The 24,999-nt window shown below is 33.9% G+C and overlaps 1 protein-coding gene across 2 annotated transcripts in view; it reads left to right on the top strand.

Annotated features, from left to right (window-relative positions):
- Positions 1-24,999, top strand: part of LOC126745902 (E3 ubiquitin-protein ligase UBR5) — a 76,194-nt gene that overhangs the window by 27,585 nt on the left and 23,610 nt on the right. Inside the window, exons 14-26 of one of the 2 annotated variants that reach the window (XM_050453944.1) lie at positions 1,837-2,106; positions 2,175-2,426; positions 2,484-2,712; positions 10,002-10,900; positions 14,174-14,334; positions 14,401-14,668; positions 16,756-17,067; positions 18,157-18,289; positions 20,211-20,340; positions 20,725-20,969; positions 21,038-21,153; positions 23,387-23,714; positions 24,221-24,367. In XM_050453944.1, the coding sequence (XP_050309901.1) occupies positions 1,837-2,106; positions 2,175-2,426; positions 2,484-2,712; positions 10,002-10,900; positions 14,174-14,334; positions 14,401-14,668; positions 16,756-17,067; positions 18,157-18,289; positions 20,211-20,340; positions 20,725-20,969; positions 21,038-21,153; positions 23,387-23,714; positions 24,221-24,367 (3,490 nt within the window). The remainder of the gene's footprint in view (positions 1-1,836; positions 2,107-2,174; positions 2,427-2,483; positions 2,713-10,001; positions 10,901-14,173; positions 14,335-14,400; positions 14,669-16,755; positions 17,068-18,156; positions 18,290-20,210; positions 20,341-20,724; positions 20,970-21,037; positions 21,154-23,386; positions 23,715-24,220; positions 24,368-24,999) is intronic. The other variant, XM_050453945.1, reaches the window with a different exon arrangement.

Consider the following 24,999-nt stretch of genomic DNA (forward strand, 5'->3'; position numbering starts at 1 on the left):
TACTTGCTTAAATCTATTTAAATAATAATAGTAATAATAATAATATCCTTTATTTGCCAACAAAATCGTATACAGGACGACAAAGCAACGTCAAACAAAGGAGGATCTAGCTCACATAGGGTACATTAATTTTTCTTATCTAGAATTCATAGAGGCAATATACTTATATAAACAAAATAACAAAATTTAAAATAAATATTCTAAATATCTAACACAAGTTAAAATTATTATCCAAAAGTAAAATTATAAAAACATTTAATCTGCAACCAGTGGTAAACAGCTTTTTTAAATTGGACTGTAGATTCAATGCTTCTAATATCAGCAGGTAGCATTCTATAAGCCCTGATGGGCATATAATGAGAACCTCTTTCATAGTAAGCTGAATTATGCAATGGAATGCGGAGATCGCTTCTATGTCGTGTAATTATAGTCACATCCTCAGCGTACATTGCCCTATTCTCAACAAACAAATGATTGTGTCTCTTCACAAATAACACCAAGGAAGAAAAGTATAAGGAGGGAAGGGTGAGTATTTTTAGTTTGCAGAAGTAAGGTCTACAGGAAGTTCTGTAGGTCATGCCCAATAAACAACGAATGATACGCTTTTGCATTCTAAATATATCTAGAGCTCCTCTTGCAGATCCCCAGAAACAGATACCATATTGTAAGATCGACTGTACCTGTCCGAAATAAATAGGCGAAGAGATACCTCAGACACTACATCCCTTAATCTTCTAATCAATCCGCACAAGCTAGCAAATCTGGAATAAAGGTTTTTAATATGTTTCTCCCAATTTAAATTGGGGTCAATGGGTATTCCTAAGAATTTAATACTATTGGCTACAGGGATTGACTGCCCACCAGACCACACAAGTAGAGATTCTGAGACAATATTGGCCTTCGAAGAATTAATCAACCCCGTTTTATCAGAGTTCAAAGACAACTTACTGTCCAGACACCTAAATGAAGTTGTTTTGTGGTTTCGGGTATTGCATTAAAAAGTTTTATGGTATTAGTCATATAGTCCTTATGGGTCAGACTAAGCCGGTGTTGTGGAAGTAAGAGATTTCCCCCATGTCTGGTGTCATATAGGTGCCTACTATTTACTGTGCTAAATCTAAAAGAGTGTGTTCTAGCAAACATCAGACATTGGTGGATGCATAGGCCAGGCATTGTCATGATTTCTTAATTTTTGAATAAAGATCTACAACTCTCTGTTGGTTTTTTGTTTTCTTGTTATTTAAAAAAAATCAAATTAACAAACACTTTGAGTCTAATGAACCGCCATAAATCAATTTGGATTATGGAAAAACAAGTACACAACCTTAGCTATTGACCACATCACTAGTAATATCACTCCTAAAAGGTTCATAATTTTAATTACAAAAGTTCAGGAAACATCTACTTCAATGGTTTTTAGAAAATCACCATATATTTTAAACAATTCAAAATCGCAAATTATTAACTACACTCGTAGGAACCATAATGAAATTGTATATCTTGCTATTCTATTTATTTTATATTTATATTAACTTTCTATTATTGTCCAAAACTAAAATTCTTAAAAATTACACGTTAATTTAGGTATGAAGGGAATAATTCAGTAGTTTTAATAAGTTCTCTCAATACACGCCTCCTTACATCTAGCTCAACTCACTTTGGTTTACATTTTTTTTTTGTGATTAAAAGGAAAAAAGTAATTTCAAGGTTTACTTCTCTTGTGTCGACATTAAATAAGAATCTTAATTCACTATAACAATTTAATATTATTATAACCAATAAATGTAACCGTCTGGAGAAAGTTGTTGTACAATGAAAATTTCGTGTATATTTCAGGTGATAAAGTCGAGCTCAAACTCCAAAGTCCCGGACTGTTTCCAGCGCACACCACGCAGGGTGCAAATCTCAGAGAACGTGGGCCAAATCCTAACGATCGCGGTAGACGGTCAAGGGATCCACGCGGTCGTTAGAAACGGCGTGAAGCTCAGTTATGCAATTTTCAACATCAGCACGGGACGCGTGGAGCAGGACAACCCGTTCCCTAGCGACACCGCCGCTTTTATGGGACTCTATCCCTCTTTGATAAATCTAACTTGCGCGGGAGAAGTATGCATAGCTTATCGACTTATAAAATTCCTATGGTCCATTAATGAATGATTGCCTCTATTTTACAGAGCCACGAATCGGTTTTGATACTCCGCGACGGTAACAATACGATTTATCCGTTGGCTAAAGATTGTGCTGAGGCTATTCGCGATCCCCAGTTCCTGGACTTACCACCGGTTAAATGCGTGGCCGCTGGCACGATGGCGTTGCCCAACACCAGTTTGAACATGAAAAATCAAGTGGCGGTCGTCGTGTTCGTGTTGGAACAACAATTACTGATGCCCAAGATTTTGCGGTGCGATGCCGAAGCAGTCAGACAGGTAGCAGCACTTATTCTTGAGCGTGTATACGGAAAATGGAACTTATTGTTTTTTTAGTCATTGGCCCAACTGGATCAAGATCAGAAAGTTAACTCTATAGCCAGACCGTCGATCTTAACGGAAAGGTGCGACGGAAACCGGAACATTTTCCATGCGGTGGTCAACATGTGCACGCCCATATCGAATAAAGACAGCGATACGGTCCAGGAAGATCCCATCAGGTACATTCAGGAGGATCCGATTCCCACGCAGAGTTGGCCTCCCGAATCTTTTGATGTGGCTTCGGGTAGGTAACCCTTAAAAAAAAAAACCCTTTGCGTATAGTGCACTCAAAGATATACCTTATTATCTATAATTATCAAATTTGTGGTCAGAGTCGGATTAGAAATTTAATATTTACCCGTATTGCAAAATATTAAGTAGGTACGATTAATGGCTAAAAAATATCATAAAACGAGGTTTCCCTAATGATTTAGTAAAACTTTGGCAAAATTTGAACAGTTTTTGAGGGAGTTATGGACTTTTTAGTACTGAGGGTCCAAAAGGAAAATTGAGAAATTTCTGCCGTTACCTTTGACAGCCTATAAAAAAATTTTCAATTAGAATAGCAATTTGAAATATATTTAAAACCTTAAAATGAAATTTTCCTAATGATTTATTGAAGTTTTGATCACATTTGGACTACTTTTAAAGAAATTATGGACATTTTTGTACTAAGGGTCCAAAAAAAAATTGGGAAATTTTTACCATCACCCTTGACAGTCTGTAAAAAATTTTCCAATCAGAATATTGACTTGAGATATGTTTAAAAACTTACAATGAAGTTTTCCTAACGGTTTAGTGAAGTTTTGGTGACATTTGGACAACTTTTAAGGAAATTATGGACATTTTTGTACTGAGGGTCCAAAAAAAAATTGGGAAATTTTTACCATCACCCTTGACAGCCTGTAAAAAATTTTCCAATTTGAATATTGACTTGAGATATATTTAAAAACTTACAATGAACTTTTCCTAACGGTTTAGTGAAGTTTTGGTGACATTTGGACAACTTTTAAGGAAATTATGGACATTTTTGTACTGAGGGTCCAAAAAAAAATTGGGAAATTTTTACCATCACCCTTGACAGCCTGTAAAAAATTTTCCAATTTGAATATTGACTTGAGATATATTTAAAAACTTACAATGAACTTTTCCTAACGGTTTAGTGAAGTTTTGGTGACATTTGGACAACTTTTAAAGGAATTATGGACATTTTTGTACTGAGGGTCCAAAAAAAAATTGGGAAATTTTTACCATCACCCTTGACAGCCTGTAAAAAATTTTCCAATTTGAATATTGACTTGAGATATGTTTAAAAACTTACAATGAAGTTTTTCTAACGGTTTACTAAAGTTTTGGTGACATTTGGACAACTTTTAAGGAAATTATGGACATTTTTGTACTGAGGGTCCAAAAAAAAATTGGGAAATTTTTACCATCACCCTTGACAGCCTGTAAAAAATTTTCCAATTGGAATATTAACTTGAAATATCATTTAGATCATAAAATGAAGTTTCCTCAACGATTTAGTGAAGTTTTGGTGACATTTGGACAACTTTTAAGGAAATTATGGACATTTTTGTACTGAGGGTCCAAAAAAAAAATTGGGAAATTTTTACCATCACCCTTGACAGCCTGTAAAAAATTTTCCAATTGGAATATTAACTTGAAATATCATTTAGATCATAAAATGAAGTTTCCCCAACGATTTAGTGAAGTTTTGGTGACATTTGGACAACTTTTAAGGAAATTATGGACATTTTTGTACTGAGGGTCCAAAAAAAAAATTGGGAAATTTTTACCATCACCCTTGACAGCCTGTAAAAAAATTTTCCAATTGGAATATTAACTTGAAATATCATTTAGATCATAAAATGAAGTTTCCCCAACGATTTAGTGAAGTTTTGGTGACATTTGGACAACTTTTAAGGAAATTATGGACATTTTTGTACTGAGGGTCCAAAAAAAAAATTGGGAAATTTTTACCATCACCCTTGACAGCCTGTAAAAAATTTTCCAATTGGAATATTAACTTGAAATATCATTTAGATCATAAAATGAAGTTTCCTCAACGATTTAGTGAAGTTTTGGTGACATTTGGACAACTTTTAAGGAAATTATGGACATTTTTGTACTGAGGGTCCAAAAAAAAAATTGGGAAATTTTTACCATCACCCTTGACAGCCTGTAAAAAATTTTCCAATTGGAATATTAACTTGAAATATCATTTAGATCATAAAATGAAGTTTCCCCAACGATTTAGTGAAGTTTTGGTGACATTTGGACAACTTTTAAGGAAATTATGGACATTTTTGTACTGAGGGTCCAAAAAAAAAATTGGGAAATTTTTACCATCACCCTTGACAGCCTGTAAAAAAATTTTCCAATTGGAATATTAACTTGAAATATCATTTAGATCATAAAATGAAGTTTCCCCAACGATTTAGTGAAGTTTTGGTGACATTTGGACAACTTTTAAGGAAATTATGGACATTTTTGTACTGAGGGTCCAAAAAAAAAATTGGGAAATTTTTACCATCACCCTTGACAGCCTGTAAAAAAATTTTCCAATTGGAATATTAACTTGAAATATCATTTAGATCATAAAATGAAGTTTCCCCAACGATTTAGTGAAGTTTTGGTGACATTTGGACAACTTTTAAGGAAATTATGGACATTTTTGTACTGAGGGTCCAAAAAAAAAATTGGGAAATTTTTACCATCACCCTTGACAGCCTGTAAAAAAATTTTCCAATTGGAATATTAACTTGAAATATCATTTAGATCATAAAATGAAGTTTCCCCAACGATTTAGTGAAGTTTTGGTGACATTTGGACAACTTTTAAGGAAATTATGGACATTTTTGTACTGAGGGTCCAAAAAAAAAATTGGGAAATTTTTACCATCACCCTTGACAGCCTGTAAAAAATTTTCCAATTGGAATATTAACTTGAAATATCATTTAGATCATAAAATGAAGTTTCCCCAACGATTTAGTGAAGTTTTGGTGACATTTGGACAACTTTTAAGGAAATTATGGACATTTTTGTACTGAGGGTCCAAAAAAAAAATTGGGAAATTTTTACCATCACCCTTGACAGCCTGTAAAAAAATTTTCCAATTGGAATATTAACTTGAAATATCATTTAGATCATAAAATGAAGTTTCCCCAACGATTTAGTGAAGTTTTGGTGACATTTGGACAACTTTTAAGGAAATTATGGACATTTTTGTACTGAGGGTCCAAAAAAAAAATTGGGAAATTTTTACCATCACCCTTGACAGCCTGTAAAAAATTTTCCAATTAGAATATTGACTTGAGATGTGTTTAAAAACTTACAATGAAGTTTTTCTAACGGTTTACTGAAGTTTTGGTGACATTTGGACAACTTTTAAAGGAATTATGGACATTTTTGTACTGAGGGTCCAAAAAAAAATTGGGAAATTTTTACCATCACCCTTGACAGCCTGTAAAAAAATTTTCCAATTGGAATATTAACTTGAAATATCATTTAGATCATAAAATGAAGTTTCCCCAACGATTTAGTGAAGTTTTGGTGACATTTGGACAACTTTTAAAGGAATTATGGACATTTTTGTACTGAGGGTCCAAAAAAAAAATTGGGAAATTTTTACCATCACCCTTGACAGCCTGTAAAAAATTTTCCAATTGGAATATTAACTTGAAATATCATTTAGATCATAAAATGAAGTTTCCCCAACGATTTAGTGAAGTTTTGGTGACATTTGGACAACTTTTAAGGAAATTATGGACATTTTTGTACTGAGGGTCCAAAAAAAAAATTGGGAAATTTTTACCATCACCCTTGACAGCCTGTAAAAAAATTTTCCAATTGGAATAATAACTTGAAATATCATTTAGATCATAAAATGAAGTTTCCCCAACGATTTAGTGAAGTTTTGGTGACATTTGGATAACTTTTAAGGAAATTATGGACATTTTTGTACTGAGGGTCCAAAAAAAAAAATTGGGAAATTTTTACCATCACCCTTGACAGCCTGTAAAAAATTTTCCAATTGGAATATTAACTTGAAATATCATTTAGATCATAAAATGAAGTTTCCCCAACGATTTAGTGAAGTTTTGGTGACATTTGGACAACTTTTAAGGAAATTATGGACAATTTTGTACTTAGGGTCCAAAAAAAAATTGGGAAATTTTTACCATCACCCTTGACAGCCTGTAAAAAATTTTCCAATTAGAATATTGAGTTGAGATATGTTTAAAAAATTACAATGAAGTTTCCCTAACGGTTTAGTGAAGTTTTGGTGACATTTGGACAACTTTTAAGGAAATTATGGACATTTTTGTACTGAGGGTCCAAAAAAAAATTGGGAAATTTTTACCATCACCCTTGACAGCCTGTAAAAAATTTTCCAATTGGAATAATAACTTGAAATATCATTTAGATCATAAAATGAAGTTTCCCCAACGATTTAGTGAAGTTTTGGTGACATTTGGACAACTTTTAAGGAAATTATGGACATTTTTGTACTGAGGGTCCAAAAAAAAAATTGGGACATTTTTACCATCACCCTTGACAGCCTGTAAAAAATTTTCCAATTGGAATAATAACTTGAAATATCATTTAGATCATAAAATGAAGTTTCCCCAACGATTTAGTGAAGTTTTGGTGACATTTGGACAACTTTTAAGGAAACTATGGACATTTTTGTACTGAGGGTCCAAAAAAAAAATTGGGAAATTTTTACCATCACCCTTGACAGCCTGTAAAAAATTTTCCAATTGGAATAATAACTTGAAATATCATTTAGATCATAAAATGAAGTTTCCCCAACGATTTAGTGAAGTTTTGGTGACATTTGGACAACTTTTAAGGAAACTATGGACATTTTTGTACTGAGGGTCCAAAAAAAAAATTGGGACATTTTTACCATCACCCTTGACAGCCTGTAAAAAATTTTCCAATTAGAATATTGACTTGAGATATGTTTAAAAACTTACAATGAAGTTTCCCTAACGGTTTAGTGAAGTTTTGGTGACATTTGGACAACTTTTAAAGGAATTATGGACATTTTTGTACTGAGGGTCCAAAAAAAAAATTGGGAAATTTTTACCATCACCCTTGACAGCCTGTAAAAAATGCTTCATTTAGAATATGGACTTGAAATATCATTTAAAACATGTAATGAAGTTTTCCTAACGGTTTACTGAAGTTTTGGTGACATTTGGACAACTTTTATGGAAATTATGGACATTTTTGTATTGAGGGTCCAAAAAAAAATTGGGAAATTTTTACCATCACCCTTGACAGCCTATAAAAAATTGTCCAATCAGTATATTGACTTGAGATATGTTTAAAAACTTACAATGAAGTTTCCCTAACGGTTTAGTGAAGTTTTGGTGATATTTGGACAACTTTTAAGGAAATGATGGTGATTTTTGTACTGAGGCTCCAAAAAAAAATTGGGAAATTTTTACCATCACCCTTGACAGCCTGTAAAAAATTTTCCAATTAGAATATTGACTTGAGATATGTTTAAAAACTTACAATGAAGTTTTCCTAACGGTTTACTGAAGTTTTGGTGACATTTGGACAACTTTTAAGGAAATTATGGACATTTTTGTACTGAGGGTCCAAAAAAAAATTGGGAAATTTTTACCATCACCCTTGACAGCCTGTAAAAAATGCTTCATTTAGAATATCGACTTGAAATATCATTTAAAACATAAAATGAAGTTTTCCTAACGGTTTACTGAAGTTTTGGTGACATTTGGACAACTTTTAAGGAAATTATGGATATTTTTGTACTGAGGGTCCAAAAAAAATTGGGAAATTTTTACCATCACCCTTGACAGCCTGTAAAAAATGCTTTATTTAGAATATTGACTTGAAATATCATTTAGATCATAAAATGAAGTTTCCCTAACGATTTACTGAAGTTTTGGTGACAGTTGGACAACTTTTAAGGAAATTATGGACATTTTTGTACTGAGGGTCCAAAAAAAATGGAAAATTTTTACCATCACCCTTGACACCCTGTAAAAAATGCTTGATTTGGAATATTGACTTGAAATATCATTTAGATCATAAAATGAAGATTCCCTAACGATTTACTGAAGTTTTAGTGACATTTGGACAACTTTTAAGGAAATTATGGACATTTTTGTACTAAGGGTCCAAAAAAAAATTGGTAAATTTTTACCATCACCCTTGACAGCCTGTAAAAAATTTTCCAATTTGAATATTGACTTGAGATATATTTAAAAACTTACAATGAAGTTTCCCTAACGGTTTAGTGAAGTTTTGGTGACATTTGGACAACTTTTAAAGGAATTATGGACATTTTTGTACTGAGGGTCCAAAAAAAAATTGGGAAATTTTTACCATCACCCTTGACAGCCGGTAAAAAATGCTTCATTTAGAATATCGACTTGAAATATCATTTAAAACATGAAATGAAGTTTTCTTAACGATTTAGTGAAGTTTTGGTAACATTTGGACAACTTTTAAGGAAATTATGGACATTTTTGTACTGAGGGTCCAAAAAAAAATTGGGAAATTTTTACCATCACCCTTGACAGCCTGTAAAAAATGTTTCAATTAGAATATCGACTTGAAATATCATTTAAAACATAAAATGAAGTTTCTCTAACAATTTAGTAGAACTTTGGGGAAATTTGAATAATTTTTGAATTAGTAGTGAATTTTTTTTGTACTGAGGGTGATGATGACAAAAATGTGTGTAGTGGCGTGAGATGTGGCATCACCCAGACGATCACCCTGACATCACCAACAGCGATTCTTTCTCCAAAATCCATGATCATTATTCAGTATTCCTGCGGAATTTTAAATAAATAATATTTAGACTTGATCGGAATATATTCCATTTAAAGAGTAAGATTACCATAGATTTCTCCAGGGTGAAGTACCATTATGCAAAGCAAAATAATAGGCGAAGAGTCCTGTTTACTTCACAATCTTTATTTCGAAAATCACGACGCGTTTAGGTTGTTAAACCCTTGTCAAGGGAAAACTATGTAAGTAAAAATATAAAAGGGTGTTATTAAACTAAAGAATTAATTAAAAATATAGTAAAACTTACATGATATTATCAGAAAATGTTCATAACAAGGGCACACAAATGACATTACAATACATTAATCTAAAAACATCTCATTCACATAGTCTTCCCTTGACAATGGTGTAACAACCGAATCGCCTTGAAATAAAGATTGTGAAGTAAACAGGCCCTTCGCCTATTATTTTGCTTTGCATTTAAAGAGTAGTTTGAAATCTGTTACTAAGATAAAATTGAATCAGGCGACATAAAGGTGGTGAGAAGGATTAAGATTAATAGTGTAAAATGCTTTGGAAAAATCCAAAATGTTTGTTGATGCTGCGGAGGTACCAAACTCTTTTCTAATGACTCCTTGGTGGGGTAAAATCAGGTTTCAAAAATGTTTGTCGAGGTCGGCAATATGTTTACTATTAAATCACTGTTTTATTATAAAAAACCTAAAACTGAATAATTTTTGTTACTTTTCTAAGGTGACGAGGACAGTCTGATGAGCCTGGGAAGTAGCGCGGCAAACAAAGGCAACGGTCACAACCACAACGCCATCACGAACATAATCGACCCTTCGGAAAGACGCTCGAACGCGATGCAAATCCTGCACTCGTTACTTTACGAATCGACGACGGTTGAGAGTCACCTGATCGAACTTTTGTGCGCCAAAGACTCGCAGGGTCAGACCCCGTTCATGTTGGCGGTGTCGTCGCGTAGTTATCCCGCCGCCCTCGAAATATTCGAGAGGATCACGAAATTGGGCACGGCACACGAAAGAGAGGAAATGATTTTTCCGAAGGGATCGAATCCCGACCATTCCCCGTTGCACGTGTTATGCTGTAACGACACGTGCAGTTTCACCTGGACCGGCGCGGAACACATCGATCAGGACATTTTCGAGTGTAGAACGTGCGGCCTGACCGGCACATTGTGCTGTTGCACCGAATGCGCGCGCGTCTGTCACAAGGGCCACGATTGTAAATTGAAGAAAACCTCGCCGACGGCCTACTGCGACTGCTGGGAGAAGTGCAAGTGCAAGGCGCTAATTATGGGTAATCAGTCGGTGAGATACGAACTGTTGAGTCGATTGGTCAAGGAGACGAATCTGGTGTGTCTGCCGAACTCCAGGGGCGAAAGTATCCTGCTGTTTTTGGTGCAAACGGTCGGTCGACAAAATCAGGAGCAGCGACAGTTCAGCAAGTCAAGGCCCAGGACCAATTCGCGTAATAAGACTCCCTCTTCGGATATCGAGTCGGACATGCCCGAGCACGATTTGGAACCGCCGCGGTTCAGTCGGAGGGCGTTGGAGTGTCTCTTGTCCGATTGGAAGGCGCTTAAGAGCATGATTATGTCCGGCACAAGGGAACCTAACGATTTACAGGTAACTCGATTTTTTTATTACAGTTTTTTTTTTGCCATCCTACCGATAGCACCCGTTCTTTTATTTGTACAGTGTGTGTCAGCCAAATGGAATAAATTTCATAATCGATAAATAGGAGTACTCTCAACAAAAAAAAAATATTCTCGACATATTTTATGTACCGGGTTGTCTTTTATATTTAGACAAAGCCTAGCTCGGTTATTATACGAGGTGGAAAAAAAAGTTTTATATAAAAGTTGTAGGGTTTACCTTAAATCGCCAGGAAATGTTATAAAATATAATACAGGGGTATCGCAAAGTTAATAAAAAATACACAGTTCATTTTTTTTAAATGGAACCAATTGTATATTTTTACATTACATAAAAGACATTTTTTTTCTGATTTCAAAAATATATAATATGTTAATATTTGGTTTAGCCGTTTTCCCAATATTTATCTTTAAAAAATTAAAAAATAAAACAACTGTTTACCCGAATCCCCGTTGCTATGGTGTTTATCGGTAACAATAAAATAAATAATGTTATTTGTTGGGCTGTCACTGTCAATGTTTCTGCTATTTCTTTTGAATATGGGTTATACCGAAGAAGAAAAGTTTGAAATTATGAGGTTGTTTTACAAAAACAACAATAATGTTGCTCGAGCGCAAGCTGAATATCACCGTATTCATCCCGAAATGAGAATTCCTGCTAGGTCCACTTTTTATTACACTGAAAGGAGTATGAGAAACCACAAAAATCTACAAAGAAAAAAACGAACAGTTTTAGCTAACGCGGATGAAGAACTACAAATTTTATTATATTTTCAAGGTAAAAAGTTATTTTATATTTAAGAGCCTTATAAGAATTATAATTTATGCTTTGATTTTTGTAGAAAAACCATATTTATCAACCGTAGATGCTAGTAGACACTTTCAATGCTCTAGATCTAAGATTCAAAGAGTTCTTCAGAAATATGGACATCATCCTTACAAATTGATGCCAGTACAAAAATTAACAAATAATCATGAAATAAGAAGGCTAACATACTGTAATCAGATGTTAGATATAAAAAAACGTAGATAACGATATCTTTAATAAAATCTTGTGGACGGATGAAGCTGTATTTACAACAGCAGTGATGTATAATAGAAAAAATACTCACATGTGGGCACCAGCAAATCCTCACGCATACGTCGAAATAAAAAAACAGGGCAGAATGTCATTAAATGTGTGGTGTGGTATCCTTAGAAACCAAATAATTGGACCCATTATATTTCAAGGATCTTTGACTGGAAATAGGTATTTGCGGTTTCTAGAAAATGAGATTGAAGCTTTATTAGAAGAAATACCTTTAAGAGAATATACCAATATTATATGGCATCAAGATGGCGCCCCGCCTCATAACTTTAGGCCAGTAAGGATTTTTTTTAAATAATCGTTTTATTCAGTGGATTGGAACCCATGGTACCATTAACTGGCCACCAAACAGCCCTGATTTGACTCCTCTAGATAGTTTTTTATGGGGGTATCTTAAAAATGAAGTTTATAAGGAAAGAAGTGAAAATTTGGAGGAATTAAGGGAAAAAATTCAAAGAAGTATAAACTCCTTAAATGAAGAACACCCTGAATATATTTCAAATGCTCTGTTAAAACTGGACAAAGATTATAGAAACTGCGTTGAAAATGATGGCGGCCATATACAACATTTCTAAATATTTAAAGAAACAAGGCTTAAAGGTTTTTTTTTTCAAAAAACCAAATTTTTTTAAAAATGATGAATTAAATATTAACATTTTATATATTTTTGAAATTAGAAAAGAAATGTCTTTCATTTAAAGTAAAAATATACAAGGGGTTCCATTTAAAAAAAATTAACTTTGTGTTTTTTATTAACTTTGCGATACCCCTGTATTATATTTTATAATATTTCCCGGCGATTTAAGGTAAACCCTATAACTTTTATATCAAACTTTTTTTTCCACCTCGTATAGTAACCGAGCCAGGCTCTGTCTAAATATAAAAGACAACCCTGTACATTGTGTCCCATTTTAGAGGAGATTTCAAGGTATCTCTGTCACTCTTTAAGATATAGCTTTGCGGTTTTCGCGATCCTGTATCAGGCACGAACAGAAATATTTTTAGCTACTTTTGTTCCTGAAATACAGGATGAAATCGAGAATGTTCACTATTTAAGATGGTATTATTTTTTAGGCCCTGTATAACATAGAAAAAAAACTTCTTAATATATAGAAAATAGGTGGAAAAATCGAAGTCTCATTTATATATCTGTTCTGTTCTTGTCGTCACCTCAATTTCACTTTATTGATTAGTTTAATACTTAGTTTGATTTAGTTTAGTTCTATAAGTTATATTCTTAAGTGCATTCAAAGTATCGCTTCTTGCTTAATATTTTTTTGTTTTACATAATGAATGTTGAGATTTGCCTTATTTCCTCGCCTCTCCCTATAATATTTCCTTACTTGCTATTCTTTACTTTTACTACAAACCTGGTACATACCCAAATAATACGTCACACATGCAAGTACCGAAAAGACTGACGCGGGGAATCGAGGTGAAAAACACTCGGTACTAGATCGTCTTACTGTTAATAACCATTTTTAAAACCAGTGTTCGCGCGGCCTTTCGCAAAAACCTCCTGTGTTATTCTGATCTTGACTGACCCCTAGGTAAGTCTTTTTACTTTTAATTTAAATGAATCATTTTTATATTTTTCGTTCTAAGTCAGCAGGCTGTGGTGTAAAACCGTCCAAAGGTACATGAACCATCGCAACCTATAAATTTTACAGTCTATAGGGCCTCAATTGATTAGAACCCTTTTCTAATCAATGGCACTCTATTAAACAATATCTTTATCTCAATCTGAAAATTAGAAAAGAATGGAAATAAAATGACATTTTAGAATTTAGATAATACCAAATTGCAGCGTCAAAGTTCGATGTTAGTCATTCATCGATTATCCGAACATTGAAGGAAAATGCAACGATTTCTTATAAATTGATACCAGAAACTCAGACATTAAGTGATATCCAAAAATTAAGTAATATACAGAGTGTCGGGCTTAAAACGGACCCCGTATAATTTTTTTTTTATTAATAAAATAGGCAAATAAAAATACCAATTAACGTATCTAGCGTTTTTTTCAAAATGTCCCTACTTATTTATTATGGAATTTATCTCATTTGCACCCTGTATATTGAGTACGTTTTAACGTTTGACAAGGGTTAAAACATTTTTTGCCGAACAGAGAGTATTGTTAATTTTTTTCTTACGCAGTTTGCAGACCAACCGTATGTATCGGGTCAGTCTGGCACCGCCCTATTGGACAAATTCACCCATTGTTTCCTCGTTAAATGTCAAATGTCCACCGATATTTTAGCCGAAACGCTCATCAAAGAGATGAAAAACCCCGATAAGAAACAAAGCGAACTTGCCAGGTAATTATTGAAATCGCTACACTGTATAATCGGTAAATCACTTTTATATATATTAATTTATTACAGGTTTGTCGCACGGAGATTTATTCGGTCAGTAGTGCGCATTTTCGTGATATTCAGCATCGAAATGGCGCCCACCTCGGCGCGAAGAAGGAACCCCAATAACCAGAACCAACCATTGATTAAGTGCAAACGCATTTTCCAGTCGTTTAGTAAATTGGCGATCGAAGAGTTGTGCGAGGCCGCTGACTCGCTAGTCGCTCCTGTACGGTTGGGAGTTGCCAGACCTACGGCTCCGTTTTCTTTGGCCACATCACCGAGCGACGTTTTAAATGTAAGTGTGGCTTCTTTTTTACACTTTTCGGGTAAAATAGCACTTGTTGACCATATACGATTAAAATGACATAATAAATAGATCAGTGGAATCGTCCTCAAAAATGTCCTCAGTCTACGTTATCAGACCCAGTTTACAAATTTCTCTAAATACTTTTTTAAGTACAGTCCATTATCGTTACGTTGATTGGTCAATCATAAAAATTCGATAAAGGAGTCTCCGGTAATACGCGCGTAGACAAGTGCATGCCTGGTATTTAATCAGGTTTTTTTATTCGCTGATTTTTTTTGAAGTGGAATTTTGCTGTATCTCTTTTATGCATTAAAATGAATATTGAAAACTGTCAGTGCAGGTTTTCCCGGTGCTCTGACCTACGTGCTTACTCGGAATATAGTGCTCCTAATTAGTCTTTTACTAAGGAACTTCTCCAAGGGAAGGGCAGCATTAAAATCTCAAAACTAAAAAGAATGGAACATCACACTTTAAGAGAGTATCACACACTGGTCAGTTTAGACTTGGGGAAATTTGATTCCGCAAAAAAATTTCAAAACTGTAGTAGGTGAAATTATCTCTATACTTAAAGAACACCATAATAATGATCCACAATGGGATCATGATAATGTAGGGTCAGATTTTTTTTTGAAACGCACTGCAATTGACAATAATGACAGACAAAAGAAAGTTACTTATTTTGTTGGGTAGGTACTACTTCATTATAACAGTAAATATCAATTTAGAAAATACTAACTCATAAGCTCAATTATTTCTTATTCTTTTCAATACTGTAAAAGTGACGTAATGCCCAACAAAATAAGTAAGTCATTATTAATTAATTACAAAAATATATATGTTACTTAAAGAAAAAAAAATCATCCGAACATATTGATCAATCCATGGAACATATCGTGAAATATCTAAAAGACGATCCCGAAGAATGTCACTGTTTGATAACAGCTTTGATGTCGTCGAAAATTAAAGGTGATCTTCCTTAAACACGAACGGTTTTGAATCGGTTAAAATTGGAATTCAAGGGCGATGTAATATTTTTTTGAGCGACGTGGAAAACCAGCTATTGTATGCTGGTTACGAAGTACTTTTAAACCTTTACAGTGTAAAAAAATTAGGCTTGTAAAAGCATAGTATTCCATTGATTTAACAAAAATTAACTAATTTTACTTTGATTCACTGACTGTTCACGCTGATTTGATTTTTCTCTCGAAAAATACGCTCATATGTTATTTACAGCAACAAAGCATGTAATAAAGTTTTCAAAATAAAGATTATTAACTTGTGTGTTTTAAATATTTATGAACAATAAAAGTGGACACGTTGTTACACTTTGTAAATGATCAATTTTTCATGATGATTTTCGCCTCGTCGGCGAATTCGTCAATTTAAAATTTCACAGCATGTTTGAGCGTAGATTGTCGGAGACTGAATTATTTGATTTTCAAGTTCATCAAAATAAAGAATCCAACATTGAAATATGACTTCACGGTAGAAAAGTCACTGGTGAATAGTGTAGATATTTCTTCCAAAGATCGACTGACTGTCCAAGGTATTTGGAACACACAAATTTTGCACAATTAAAGTTTGTTCAGAAAAATTATCTTTTTGCTAGTAATTTTATTGACGATAAACAAATTCTTCAATCGCTTTATCAAAAAATTCAAATTTACTACAATATGGATTAAAAGTATCTAGTGGATTTACTGTTTCACCCATTTCGCTATGGTAATCGATATCTTTATGTATGAAGTAATATAACTTTAATTTTTTGTAATTTGAAAAAATACACAGATGATATCACGTAATATGACTATTCAGTCACTACTATTTATTTTTAAGAAAAATCCTCCTCGCCACATGTCTCTTTGGTATTAATCTAAACACCCAAATAAAAAGTCTAAAGTAAGAATGAAATCATTTATTCAGACACTGAAGTGCTACATTAATACAGGTTAATCTGTTTAAAAAAAAAGCTAAGGAATGTCATGGACATTGTTGTAAATATTCGCTACATACGAGGCCATTTCGATTTATACATAACACTCTGATACATAATAATCAATATGGGATTATTTTAGGGATCAGAAGAACTGTTCTTGGTCGACCCCTTGGCCCCGACTGTCGCGAGACAAAACAGCCAAGGTGCCGACGCGTTTCCGTATTTGAGCAGACAAATGCACCGGTTCTCGCACCGGTCGCTTCCACGCGAGATCCTCAATATCGTCGACTCCGAAACGTTGGGAATGTCGTTGGATAACGACGACGACGCGACGTCGGAGCACGAGGACAATCAGCCCGATCGAGATTTGAGTTTGGTGGGTCAGGCCTCGTCTTTGGCCGATAGCGAACATCAAGAGGCTCCGCCCGAGTCGCAGGAGAGTCGATTGCAGGTAAAATGCATCAGTTTAAAAAAAAAAGCAATAAAGAGTTAGTTATTTTTGTTGAGTATTATGTCACTATTACAAAAAATATACATTTATAAAATACTATTTCATACAATCAATTATTGACAAGAGGAAGAAAATAGACTTATTTCACCTATATAGACTTTACTCGACTGAGTTACGTAGTACTGATATTTAAAAAAAAAAAGTTCCCAAGGTACCAGGAGTTATATGCTTAATAATCTTACTTTGCCACAGAATCATGAGCAAATTAACCTTATTTTATAGATTATTTAGGAGCAAAATTTTATGACTGAGTGAATTCCCTCTGATATTAAGAATATAAAAAAATCATAAAGTGTTCAATCGGAAGGTCAACAATTATATTCATGAAAATTTTAATAGTTTTAGGCCATTATTGCGTTAATTTTATTATTCAAAGAAATTAGATTATAGTGCAAATTACCAACTGATTTCTGAATTGTTTTTCTTTTCTACCTTATATTGAGTTCTCTATATCTGGTTCTTTTATTATTATATGTAGTGTATTCCTTGACTACTTAAATTATTTAATTAAAGAATTTTAAGGAAGCGCTGGAATTTAAACATTGTTGAGATTGACGGATTTTTTTAATAATATATTTATATACAGGCATACCCAAGTATTCAAGTTTCTTAGGTGCTTATTTTGTACTTTTATATAAATTCATGTAAACTAATTTTTTGGATTATAAATAAATAATAATATGTCAATAAATATTTAGAAGAAATATGAACTTAAATCCGTAACGACACCTTTCGTTATATTTAATCCAACTTATGTCCAATAAATTTTAAATACAATAATTTACTTGAGATATAATAGATTTTATCTATCGACCTCTGAGCTGGTTTCTTCTTTTCAATAACCTACTTTTTATTGGCTCACCTTTTAACACGATTTATTGCATATTTCGTTAGAAAATGCAGATAGATAAATTATTTATTCATTCATTCACTAACAACATACGCGTGCCAAAGTTACCTCTCACTGATCTGAATATAGTTTCTCGATTGTTGCTACGTATTTTAATTTAATAACTTTGAACTTATTAGGGTGAAGAATCGGATCCTGAGTTGGATCTTTTAGCGGAAACTGAGAGCGATAGTGACGATAACCACAGCAACCAAGACGCGGCTAGTGCTCAAAGATCCGTACAAACCGGAGCTACTGCCGGCAGCGATACGGGTGAGAGATTTTATTTATTAACTCGAGTTTAATGTATTATACCTTATCTGTAATGTTCCATAAAAATGACAACCTTTTTTAAGCAAATCCTAATCTTTTTCGCTAATCAGATAAGGTATAACTTGTTAGAACTCTTTAAAAATTGGTGCTGCTTAAATGGTCCGATTTCGATTAATTGTTGTTTGTTAATGTTTTAAAAGACTTAAAAAGTAAAAACTACGTAGTGTTGGAAGATATTTGAAATATTTGTCAGTAAAACTGTCATGCAGGTAATTGGCTAAATCGCGTATGTGTCGTGGAACTTTAGGCGAAAAGGATTATCATTAAAGTGGCCACAAAGAATAGAGGGGATACTCCAGAAATTAGATCTTTAATTTTCAATTGACCGGTAATTCTTGGGATTAAACTTGAATTGCATCAGTGTAATTTTCCGTAGCTTCTGAAAGAGTTAAGTTAGATTAGAAGTAAACAGTTTTTCAGTTTTTCTTGTCTTATTTAGTACAGGTCCCTTTTAACAAATATTTATTAAATAAAATGCTACATCTTTGTTTTTACAAAAAGCTTTACGCTGAAACACCAAATAAGTGTTTAATTTATTAAAAAGCAAATAAAAAAAACCATGACGAGTGCCAAATAAGTAAGTTGTAGTAGTATGCAGTAACTAAAAGTTGCATTTAGGAAAACGTTGGTAAATTAAATTGGTAGCGTATTTACAACATTTTCTACACTTTTCGCCATTCTGTCAATGTCTGCCGAGCATCTCGTAATTTTTTTAAAATTCTTACCTGTTTAAATCATATTTCTCAAGCCGTTGCCCTCTCTGCAGAATATCAAGGATCTACTTGCAATATTATATTCATTGTTTTTAACGTGATTTATCTGTAAATTGCCAATTTCCCTTAATCGTAGCCAAATTTACAAACGCAATAAGAATTGCTTAATAATAAGGTTGGCAAATTGAAGATTTACACAAAACTCATTGGGGGTGATATAATAAGGGACTTGTAATGGTCGAATTTGCCTCCTAGCTGTATTTTTTTATCAATATTCTTCTATAGGACATAATGTATTCAGGATGTTTTATAATTAGTGGAATAAACTCAGAGGGGTTGTAAAGGGCCTCAAAATAAGCAAGTTTGCGGCATAAACCTCTATCCGAAAAGTCATTAGATTTTGAGATAAATGGTGTTGTTTAGGATTGACAATGGCAAAAATTCATTTTCTGTTACCGAATTCCACATTAAAGCAATTTTTTACCGCATAATAAATATCGTAAATATTATCAAACGGAAGCAATGCCAAGAAAAGAAATTTACTCTAAATTAAACGAGGATTTGAAAAATATTTTTAATTCGGAGAAAAGTCAGTGGCGTATCTTTTTTCAGTTCAGAGTTCACTAGTTTCTAGCCTGCATGGACACCACTGGTAAAATAAAAAATTAAATTATGCATTAAAAAAAAACTGCCTACTAATTTTCAAAAAAATATCTACAGGGATGTCAAATTTATCGTGAAAAATTTAATTTTTTCTTAACATTTTATCACCCTCTGCACCTAAAAATCTAATGATTTTCGGATAGGGGTTTATTGCGCAAACTTGCTTATTTTGAGGCCCTCTACAACCCCTTCAAGTTTGTCCTACTAATTATGAAACACCCTGTATTTAGCACGGGCAACAATAAAAATTTGACTAGCCGGTTTTTAATAAAATGGTGTAGCATATATTTATTTAAAGACCTGTCAGTTCCAAGTAAATCGAGCATAACTTAACCACAGAGCAAGCGTGTTGATGTTGGCTTTTCCCTAAAGTTTTATGACCCGGTTTTCGAAATCCTCCGGTACAGAACTAACGTTAAAAATTACCATTCTTGTTCAAATATCTTTCAAAAAATTAGTTGTGTCGACTATAAAAACCTTATTAGGAGGTATGCTGTTATTCCCTGAAGATGAAAGCGGCGAATCGAGCCAACAGGAGGAGGAGGAGAGCGAGGCGGGAACGGAAGAATTGGATACCGAGGAGTACATTACAATAGACCAGCTTGAGAGACGAAGGTAAATTGCCATGTCATAAATTAATTTTGCTTTATTAATTGAAGCCTTGTTGGGTCTGCAGTTGTATAATTACAATTTTTTTGTAGTAACTAATTTAAAGAACTTAGAATTCTTTACGGGGAAAAAATATGTTTTATTTTGTAAATTTATGAAGATATACACACACACAGTTCAACATCCGCAGGATCGATCCATACTAAATCATGCGGCGTTTAAAACTGTGAAAATAAAACCTCTTGACTCTTATAAAACAACAACTGGCACCTTCAAAGTTGTTTAAAATAAATTCAAGAACACCCAGAAGAACCGTATACAACTGTAGACCGATATATCATCAGTAATCCACCGAACTTAATTATTCTAAATTCCTTAATTTCACAAAAGAAGCCGTTACAGCACTGCGACCGGCGGTTCGGGACAACGATCGAATCTCGCCCCGCAAAATATGCAATGGGCGATTCGATCGCGAGATCATACGGGCAGATCGACCGGGGTGCGACTCGCGAACGGATCGAATCTCGTCTTTATCGATCCGAGTTCGTTACGTCGCTCGACTAATACTACGGTGGCGGCCGGTTCGGAGCCTATTACGATGGCCACTACCGCCAGTTCTTTAGCCAGAGCTTTCGGTAAGTGTATATGTACTTGAATTATTTAATAATGGTTTTACTACGTTGTCGTCTTTTTTTTAAATCAGGTATCGTGGTGCGACAGATTGCGGATTTACTTGCGACAATGTCAAGTAATTCCTCCTCGGGAATTCCCTCGAATTCTTGCATTACTGTTAACCAGGACGATGTGTTTAATGTGCAGGTAAGGAATTGTTGGCTGCTGCATAATGTCTATTATATCCAGGTACCAATCTTAAACACAGTTCAACATCCGCATGGTTGATTCAATAGTAGTAAATCATGCGGCGTTTAAGGCTGTGAAAATAATATGCTGTTTCAATATAATAATAATTAGCAACTGAAATTGCTGGTTATAATATATTAATTTCAGCCACATATGCCTTGCATAGATGAGCCATTAAAAGTATTAAATTTAAGGGATTAGCGAGGCAATTCGTGACATTTTTGGTTTGTGAGAAAAAAAATAGAATTGCTTTTCATTGGTTCAATCCTGTACTTATTTTTTTTTAATAATATTTATCTAAGATAGAACATGAATTATCAGATCTTGTCTTATATCACGAATTACCCCGATACCGGAGAGAATCGTGACACTAAATTTGATGCATGCGATTATGAAATGCAATTAAATTTTGCAACAGTTACAGTGTATTGAAAAAACATATTTATTGACCAAATTGTATATAAATCAGAATGAAAAGAAAAGAAAATGATTGAGAAGTAGGTGTTTCAGTCATAAGAACTGTTACAAACATCATCTTTCCAGTATTTCTGAACATTCAAATGTCACAATAATGATTATACAATTTTTTTTCAATGGATCGAAAACACCCGATCTAGCGGTCAGGGTTTACGCGAACAACGTGGCGGCAAAGATAAAGAGATATGAGATTGATAATGATCCAAAATGAGATACACTAGATTTGTTATATGGAGAATTTATGATGCTTGTTGTCTCACATAGTCGAAGGTCAATTTTCGAATTTCCTTTGGTTAAATAAAAGTAAAATGCTTCCAGAAGAATGTCATCGACCCACGCTCGTTTCCGATCTTCATTGAATAGTTGATTTATGTTAAAAATTGTTTAGTTTCGTTAAAATTAGATTTAAAAAAGTACCGGCATTAAGGGCGGTCGAGTGATTGTTATATTTTCAGAATTTACTTTTAAAGAATAAGGAATTTTCATGTAGAAGTTGAAAAAAAGTATGGAAACTTATTATTTTATAAAAAACAAGTTATAAATATTTGTTTTAGTATTTTGTAAAATATACTCAAGACTGCTTGGCATCTTAGACATAGAGTCAACCAAATGTTGGAAAATTTGTTAATTTTATCATATTAAACAATTGCTGTTTATAGTTTAGTTTAGACTCTTTTAGTATCAGAATCGATCCGAATACGGCGATCTAAAACGTTCCAAAGATGTTCAATGGGATTTAAGTCCAGGGATTCAGATGGCCATTTAAGTACAATTAAGTTTTTCTCGTAAAACCAATCTTTTACTACCTTGGAAGAATGTTTTCGAATCAACGGCCTGTTGTTGAAAAATTTACCGTAATGCCATATCCTCTTCTGCAAATGGTAGCAACATATTTTCCAATATTTCTTTTACCCTAATGTCCTAAGAAAAACATCCCCAGACCATTATATTCCCTCCTCAATGCTTCACAGTAGGATTTTAGTACTGTTTAACACTGAAAATGAGCTCTCAACACTTCGTAGAAACGGTATTCCATTTTTCTTGAGACCAAGTGAGATGAATTCGGGTTTTTATATTCTTCTTAGATAAAAGTGGCTTTTTAACAGCGACTCTTCCATTAAGTAGACGGTCTCTTATGATTCTACTAGTCAGGTTTACACCAAATTCACTTGTAATTTAGCTGGAACCTTTTCTGGGGTCAAGTTTTTAAATCCTTAAAATAGTTTTGTTTATTCCTTATATCTATCAATTTTTACCGCACTTTTAGAAATATTTTGAAATTTTGCAATCAACGATATCTTTTCTTCTCATTTTAAAGAAATCCACGACTTTTTGTTTTAAATCCCGTGCAAAATAACGATGTCTTAGCACATGATAAACTAAATAAATTTATTCGTTGACACGATATATAGTCTGTAGAACTGAGACAGAATTCTTTAAAGAATATAAATAATTTCCATACTTATTGAATTTTGAAATATAATAATATGTATATCAGTTGCATCTTAGATTTTAGCACTGTTGACAAATTTATCGTTTATTCATACGAATTAAAAGTTTCCATTATTACAGAACATATTAAAGATACGTCATTATGACATAAGAATAATAAGAATTTACGGTAACTTGAACTTGACTGAATTTGGCCGTAACACCCTGTATTTCCCTTTAGTTTTTTTTAAAATAATAACCACCTTCTTACTCTTTATTACAGATTTATCTAGAATTCCGATTAAAACCGACATGGGATTGGCTCCTAACCGTGATGGACGCCACCGAGGCGCAACTAAAATTCGGCGCTTCGCTTACCAACTCTTTAGATGGCGCCGGGGGCGGCTCAGGTGTAAACAACGGGGGCGGCGGCGGCGTCGGGGCCACGTCGATGGGGGGCGGCGGTTTGACGACCGCCGGTAGTCGAAATCCCGCGCCGCAGCATCCGTCGACGTCGTCGTCGTCGTCGCGAGGTGGCGGTGGCGGCACTACAGGAGGTGGGCATCGACAAGTGCCTGCTCCCCCCCTTATAGCTTCACTAGCTGCTTTAGGTTAACTCTAAGTGTGCTTTTTAATCATTTAGGATAGAGTTAGACGATAACATTTTCCACCCCCCCTAGTAGAATATTTACCTATTTGTTTGATGTTCCTTAAAGTGCTTAAAGTAGTTTTTTTTAAATTAAATTCGTATCAGTCCAACTAAGAAAAAGATCGGAATCTTTGATTCAAATTCTTGGAGTTAATGGTTAATTATTGATATTTTGTAGATGCACCAGTTTTTTCCTTTTATTTTAATTTAGCTCGTTAGGTATATATTTTTAACTAAATTTCCGAACGCATTAACCGAGACACTTAAACAGAATCGGGACGATTATTTTTAATTTAATTTGCTAAAAACAATTTCTGATTAATTAATTAAACCTTGAAGTCTGTATTTTTGGGAAACCAATTCAATTGCCGTATATTTCAATGGAATCTTTCAAAGCTGGGTGTCTTGATAGTTGATACGTTTAGGATAAAACATGCCCAATCAAGTAATCGGTATTTTATTCCCCAGTAGGTTCCAATTCCAGTGTGGTGCGATCGAGTCGCGCGTATCCGGTTACCGGCACTTCTGTGGGGAATCACGTGGTCGGATTGACTACTAGTGGTGCAGCGGCCGCGGCCGAAGTCGAAAATTCACGCACGAGGTCTGACAGAGATGGTGAGTTAACGTTTTACCTAAATTACTTGATAACTTTTCGCTAAACTCTCTAGAGAACGCTAGTTTTGTTGCTTCAAGATTTGTAATTGAGCAGTTTCTTAAAAAGTATCTTTACGGGAATCTAAGAAGTCCAAGGAGTGTAAATGTAGAGAGGTTCAAACAGACTTTTCGATATCCTGCCTAAATTAATTTAAAAAAACAATCAGAACACTAGAAACCCTCCAGGAAATTTGTCCTGCATTTAATTTCAAATGCCTTTAAGTGCTTTTATTGATTCTTCCATTTTCGATATATTCTAGGCATTCAATAATTCATTCCCCGAATATACTGTAATTTTCTAGGTTACCCCCAGAGCCTGGAAACCATAGAATATGCCTTTAGGAAGGCACGGTCTTTTGAATTCATGGAAAACGTGAGAAACGCTTAAACTGCCTGAAAAAATTAAAAAAATACGCTCTAAAGCCTGGAATATGCCATAAATTATTTTATTCGATCATTTAGGTGCATTTTTTGCCTTTCCCAGGCATTTAAACGCATTTTTGGTATATTCCGAGCATACATTTCCAGATTATGTCGAGACCTAATACGCCTGTAGAGATTGTAACTATTTAAAGGCCAAAACATTGATTTGA

This window comes from Anthonomus grandis, chromosome 16 (assembly GCF_022605725.1).
Source record: "Anthonomus grandis grandis chromosome 16, icAntGran1.3, whole genome shotgun sequence".
Classification (NCBI taxonomy): domain Eukaryota; kingdom Metazoa; phylum Arthropoda; class Insecta; order Coleoptera; family Curculionidae; genus Anthonomus; species Anthonomus grandis.